Source organism: Amblyomma maculatum, chromosome 5 (assembly GCF_055883805.1).
Source record: "Amblyomma maculatum isolate TAMU_Amacu chromosome 5, ASM5588380v1, whole genome shotgun sequence".
NCBI lineage: Eukaryota > Metazoa > Arthropoda > Arachnida > Ixodida > Ixodidae > Amblyomma > Amblyomma maculatum.
In genome coordinates, this window is record NC_139348.1 from 30263569 (window position 1) to 30269874 (window position 6306).

At 50.5% G+C, this 6306-nt stretch overlaps 1 protein-coding gene across 1 annotated transcript; it reads right to left on the reverse strand.

Annotated features, from left to right (window-relative positions):
- Positions 1–1336: 1336 nt before the first annotated feature.
- On the reverse strand, positions 1337–4084 carry LOC146187942 (uncharacterized). The gene is made up of 2 exons (XM_084604959.1): positions 1673–4084; positions 1337–1368 (listed from the first exon to the last, which is right to left on the reverse strand). Exons 1-2 carry the CDS (start codon positions 3585–3587, stop codon positions 1337–1339), a joined length of 1947 nt encoding a protein of 648 aa, XP_084461085.1. The 5' UTR covers positions 3588–4084.
- Between the last annotated feature and the right edge of the window lie 2222 nt (positions 4085–6306).

The following is a 6306-nucleotide window of genomic DNA, read 5'->3' on the forward strand; positions in this document are numbered from 1 at the left end:
GGCGCGTTTTTGAGTCCAAAACTCAACATAACTGGGCGGAACGTTCCGAATGGAGAAACAAATGCGGCGTAACGGCTAGCTTGTTCTGTAAGAGGTACTTGCCAATAGCCTCTCACTAGGTCTAGCGTAGAGATGTAATTTGCCTTCGACACTGTCTCCACCCTTTCTTCCAGGTTCGGTATTGGATATGTCTGATCTCGGGTTATCGCGTTCAGACGCCGATAATCGACGCATGGCCTCGGATCTTTTCCTGGAACCTGGACTAGTATTAGGGGCGATGTGTAGTCGCTCTCACTTGGTACTATAACCCCCAAGTCACGCATGCGCTGGATCTCTTCAGCCATGATTTTCTTTTGCACAGGTGACCATCGATACGGTTTACTACGAATCGGTTCCTGCGATGTCAGCTCGATGTCGTGCTCTACGACCGTTGTTTTTCCGGGACGGTTCGAAAAAACCTCTTGAAATTCTGAAACGATTCCCTTTAAATCTTCCTTTTGGGTGGCGCCTAGACGTGCATCCAACATCAACTCATCCAACATTACCTCTAAACCACACGCTTTCATGTCGGCCGTCGTCAGGATTTCCTCCCCTTCCTCATCGGCCGCGTTCAAAGTCAAGTTTACAATTGCCTGACGCTGAATGTATGGTTTCATCAGGTTGCTGTGATAAATTTTGTTGGGCCGTCTTCCCAATTTCACTTCATAGTTAGTATCAGAAAGCTTCGATACAATCTTTGCGGGCCCTTCCCATTGAACTTCGAGCTTGTTTTTCTTTGATGGCCGAAGAAGCATCACTTGGCTGCCTACCTCAAAGGTGCGTTTTTTTGCCGACTTGTCGTAGTACTCCTTCGACAAGATTTTCGCCGCCTTCATATGGCTTTCTACAATATCCTTTGTTTTCCCCAGCCTCTGAAGTACGTTGAGGACGTATGAGACAACATTTGAGTCTTCATCGCCGCCTTCCCAAGACTCTCGCAGCATGCGTAGCGGAGTTCTCAAGCTTCGGCCATACACAAGCTCTGCTGGGCTAAAACCTGTGGTCTCGTGGGGAGCAGATCTCAAGGCGAACATAGCGGCGGGAATGCAGGCCTCCCAATCACACTTGCGCTCAAAACACAGGGCTCTCAATATTCGCTTGAGTACCGAGTGCATTCGTTCCACTGGGTTAGACTGCGGGTGATGGATCGAACTGTGCACCACTTTGATTCCGCATTTATCCAAAAAGGTGGAAGTTAGGCAGCTGGTGAATACGCTGCCGTTGTCACACTGAATCTCGGAAGGGAACCCTACGCGTGCGAAAATTGAGAGCAGAGCGTCCACGACCTGGGGAGAATTTAGCTCCTTAAGTGGTACCGCCTCTGGGAACCTGGTCGCGACACACAGGGCAGTCAGAACATACCGGCAACCGTTCGTTGATCCCGGCAGAGGACCTACAATATCGATTACCAGTCGCCGAAAGGGTTCTGTTATGACTGGCACCAACTTCATTGGCGCCTTCCATTTGTCAGTGGATTTGCCCACTTTCTGGCAGGTGTCACAAGAGCGCACGAATTGTTCAACATCTTTCCAACAATACGGCCAATAAAACTCCTGAGCAATTCTAGCTTTGGTCTTTTTCAAGCCAAGATGTCCTGCCCACGCATTTTCATGCGCGAGTTCCAGTAGCTGACCGCGCGACTTCCGAGGAATCAAAAGCTGCTCATATTTGAGACCCTGCTTATCCGTGTAGCTGCGGTACAATAAGCCTGATCTCTCATAAAATTCAACTCCCTTTTTCTTTACACCCAGTTTGACGCTCTTCATTAAATCGGCGATCGAGCAGTCTTCCTGCTGCTCGTGAATGAGAGTTTCCTTCTCAACTGCAGCCAGCGCCTGCCAGCCGGTGGAAATCGGAGCGAGAGTTGAGCCCGCGTCGCCCGGCGGCGCCGCGTCTACAGCGCAGGCATCACTCTCAGCCACGTCCAAACACGCCTCGCTCACACCTTCTCCCACGCTCCGCGTTCCCTGCCGTGCCGTCTCACCACTCAAGTTACCCTGCTCGTCCGGTGTGCCGCAGCGCGGTTCGCTCACCGATGCAAGATCAAGTTGCCTCGACAGATTTCGCGCTTTGGATCGCGTGAGGGCCATGTACGCCACGTCGGCAAAGAATGATTTGCCCTGTTCCTTTAGAAGCTGCTCCGAGCTGTTGGAGAAGAGGTAGGGAAATTGCTCCGGGAGGGCGGTAGACACAGCGGCTTCTGTGTTTAGTTTACCAAATTCTCCTTCAATGGTGACCATCGCAATCGGTAGACAGACGCTCTGTTGCTCGGCCACTTGCTGTATCCAAGCGCATTCTCCCGTAAACTCACTCGGGGATACCAAAGACTGGTGGACAACGTCCATAGTTGCTGCCGAGTCCCTAAGTGCTCTGCATTTTTTTCCGTTTACCTTAATGTCCTGCATATATGGCTCCAACAGACGCAGGTTTTTGTCTGTTTCCTGAATGGTCGCCAACACAACTCTCTGTTTGCAGTACGCTGCAAGGTGCCCTTCCCTTTTGCAGTTATAGCATTTCAAAGGTTTGCGTTTTTCAAAAGGACGTGTCGCATCGTTGCCCTGTTTGGGAACATCATTAGCCCTCTGAGACTCATTCTGCCCCTCCCTTACAGTTTCCTTTGTAAGAGACGAGTCTTTACGAAACTCACGACGAGTGAATGGCTTCCGTTCGTCGGGCCTCCTCGGAAAGCCATCTTTTCTGTCAGTTTTCTCTACGCGCACTGCCTTGTTGTGTAAGCTTCGGCGGGCGTAATATTCTTCCGCTAACTCTGCTGTCTTGTTTAGCTTAACCTCCGTTAGCTTATCTAGCAACCAGAGCCTGACATCATCATCGATACAACGGTAGAATTGCTCTAATGCGATGCATTCCACGAGCTTATCGCGATCGTTGTAAACCTCTTCGCCCTTGAGCCACTCAACTAGGTCGGCCTTCAGACGGAACGCGAAGTCAACATGCGACTCCTTACCCTTATGAGCATACCGGAACCTCTGCCGGAAGGCTTCGGGAGACAATTTGTACTTCCGCAGTAGTGCCTCCTTGACATCACTGTAGCTTTCGAAAGCCTCTTTCGACAGGCACGTGATTACGTCAGATGCCTCCCCGGGAAGCAAAGCCAACGAATTCTGTGCCCAGAGGTATGGCTCGATGTCATTCCGTTCGCACACATGCTCAAATTTCACGAGGAATTTAGCCATATCCTCGCCAATGGCAAAAGGCGGTAGTTGATCACGGATTTTGGGACTGTTAGAAAGGACTGTCGCAGAAGCTAAGCTAGGTGCTGGCGAGCGGTTGTGGAGCTCCAACTCTATCCTTTTAAGCTCGAGCTGTATCTTCGCCTCACGCTCCCGCATTTCTTTCTCGAGACGTTCCTTCTCCTCCTCTTTCTCGCGACGTTCACTGACATCAGCCCAGGCCTCTGCGGCTTCCTCAACCGTCACGTCATTAGTCTGCAAGATCTCAAGGATCGCTTTTTTTCTTTTCGTTGAGCCCACATCGATGCCCAACTCCTCACAAATTTGGAGAAGTTCTTTGACCTTGTAACTCTCCATCTTTTACACCGGCCTCTTGTTGATTGCCTTTTTAGAATAGTGTACTATACGTTCGCTATCTCGCTCCTAGCAAGAGATGCGCAAGCCTTTCTCACACTGATTCCCCTCTTAGCATCCCCTGGTTTTCAAAACACTTCCTGTAGGCTTGAAACACGCAAGGTTAACACAATGCTACGCTCAGCCTTTCTCTAAGCTACCCTGTGTGTTAGAGAAGTCTGGCGTTTGAGGGAAACTTCAGGTACTCACCGCGCCGAGGTGCCTGACGCCGGTCAATCCCGCAGCTGCCATCCAATGTTGTGCCAGTGGATCCCGCAACTGCCACCAATGTTGTGCCGGTGGGGTTATCACACAGTAGCCCACCGTCAACAGGGTTGTGCCAAGGAGTTGGTAACGCAGCGCTCGTCACCCGTTTCGTGAACGAGGGCTGTCAGCTCCCTGGGCGGTAGCGATGAATCCGAGTCGGCGTTGGTGAGATGAAGAAAAGGCTTTATACACTATTTACATGTATTTACACAACAAGATCGGCTCTGGGGCCGAAAGCTAACATAGCCATACGCGACTGTTCTCGCGCAGCGACGGCCGGGGAGATTCCGCCGCGTCCGCACTGTCAGGGGGCGAACTGCTCCCGATGGACGCTCGTGACGAACTCACACTCGGAGTCTCGAACGGAAGCACTTGAGACTCCGTTGCCGAGAACCGTTGACGCTCAAAATGGTCCAATCCGATGGCAGCACTTTCGCAGGGCCAATGGGAGAGCTTGCTGCGCTCTCGCTTCAAATATGCCGCGGGGCGAGAAGGGGTTCACCGTCAGGGCCACGGCGCGCCGTGCTGTCTGGACGTTCAGCGCATGTTAAAACACGTCGCTTCTGTCCCTTTGGTACGGCTCGCCGCCAGTGCATTGGTGCTTTGCAGAGAAGTATCCAAAGTTTGTGAAGGAGGCGTTCGCCGAAGAAGTTTGGCGTCCGGCTGAATTTCTAGGCGGCTTTGGCCAGGCACAACAACGCTCAGATGGGGAGCTGTGAGGAGATGACCTTGCAACGGGGAGCCCAGCGCACTTCTTCTTTGTCTTCGTCGCACAACGCACTGGTGCATGTCGATGGCTGAAGTGCTGACTATCACAGTACAGCATGCAATCTCATTATGTGGCTTAAAGTGATGTTAACCATTATGTTAACCCCATCCCAAAGAAAGGCAGTGCCAAAGATTGTTCCAACTACCGCACGATCGCGCTTATTTCGCATGCTAGCAAGGTGATGTTGAAAATCCTCCAAGGTAGGCTGCAGCAGTATGTGGATCGGGAGCTTCCGGACGTGCAAGCGGGGTTTCGCAAGGGCAGAGGAACTAGAGACCAAATTGCCAACCTTCGCTGGATCATGGAAAAAACAAGAGAGTTCCAGAAACCCATCTACTTCTGTTTTATTGATTATGCGAAAGCGTTTGACTGCGTAGATCACAGCAGATTGTGGCAAGCTCTCCAACAGATGGCAGTTCCAATTCACCTCATTCATCTCCTCAGGAACCTGTATGAAGGGCAAGAGGCCAAAGTCAGAACTGGGCATGGTCTTACTGATTGGTTTCCGATCGAGGAAGGAGTGAGGCAAGGCTGCATACTGCCGCCCTGCCTATTTAACCTATATGCAGAGTTCTTCATGAGGAAGGCCGGTCTGGACGAGTCTTCAGCTGGAGTGAAGATTGCTGGAAAACGTGTCAACAACCTTAGATATGCGGATGATACCACTTTAATGGCAGAAAGTGAAGTGGAACTCAAGAGACTTCTGATGCGCGTACAAGAAGAGAGTGAGAAGTTTGGGCTTAAACTGAACATTAAAAAGACAAAGATCATGGCGTCCTGGAGCATCAATGGACAAGAAGTGGAAGCTGTGACAGATTTTCTCTTCTTGGGCTCCAAGATTACCTCGGAAGGAGGCTGCAGCCATGAAATTAGGAGACGACTGTTTCTGGGAAAGAGAGCAATGGTTAGCCTTGACCGCCTAGTAAAGAGCAGAGACATTAGTCTGCCAACCAAGATCCGTATAACTCGTGCTATGATCTTTCCAGTTGTGATGTATGGATGTGAGAGTTGGACTGTGAAAAAGGCTGACCGCCGAAGATTTGACGCATTTGAATTGTGGTGCTGGCGAAGACTCTTGAGAGTTCCTTGGACTGCCAGAAGATCAAATCAGTCGATATTGTCGACCATAAACCTTGACTGCTCATTGGAGGGTCAAATTCTAAAGTTAAAGCTCAGCTACTTTGGTCATCTGATGAGAAGAGAGGAGTCGCTGGAGAAAGATTTGATGTTGGGAAAGGTTGAGGGTCGCCGTAGAAGGGGTAGGCAGCGAACGCGATGGTTAGATGGCATCCTCGAGGCACTGCAAATGAAGTTATGTGATGTTAGGAAGATGGTGAAAGACCGGAAAGCGTGGCGTGACATGGTCCATAGGGTCACGAAGAGTCGGACACGACTGAACGACTGAACTGAACTGAACCATTATGTACAGACCAAGCATAAGAAGCTAAAAATAAAAGCTGCAACTGGCGGCAGTGGAAATAAGGAATTTCATAGTAATAATGGGGACTAGAAGCGAACTATAGTTCCAGCGGGAACCACTTGGCAACTGCCACTTGGGACCAGCTGGCAACTGGTTCCAGCTGGGATATGTTCCATAACCCAGTTGAACTGGTTCCAGCTGGAACCAGCTGAAAACCAGTTCAAAAT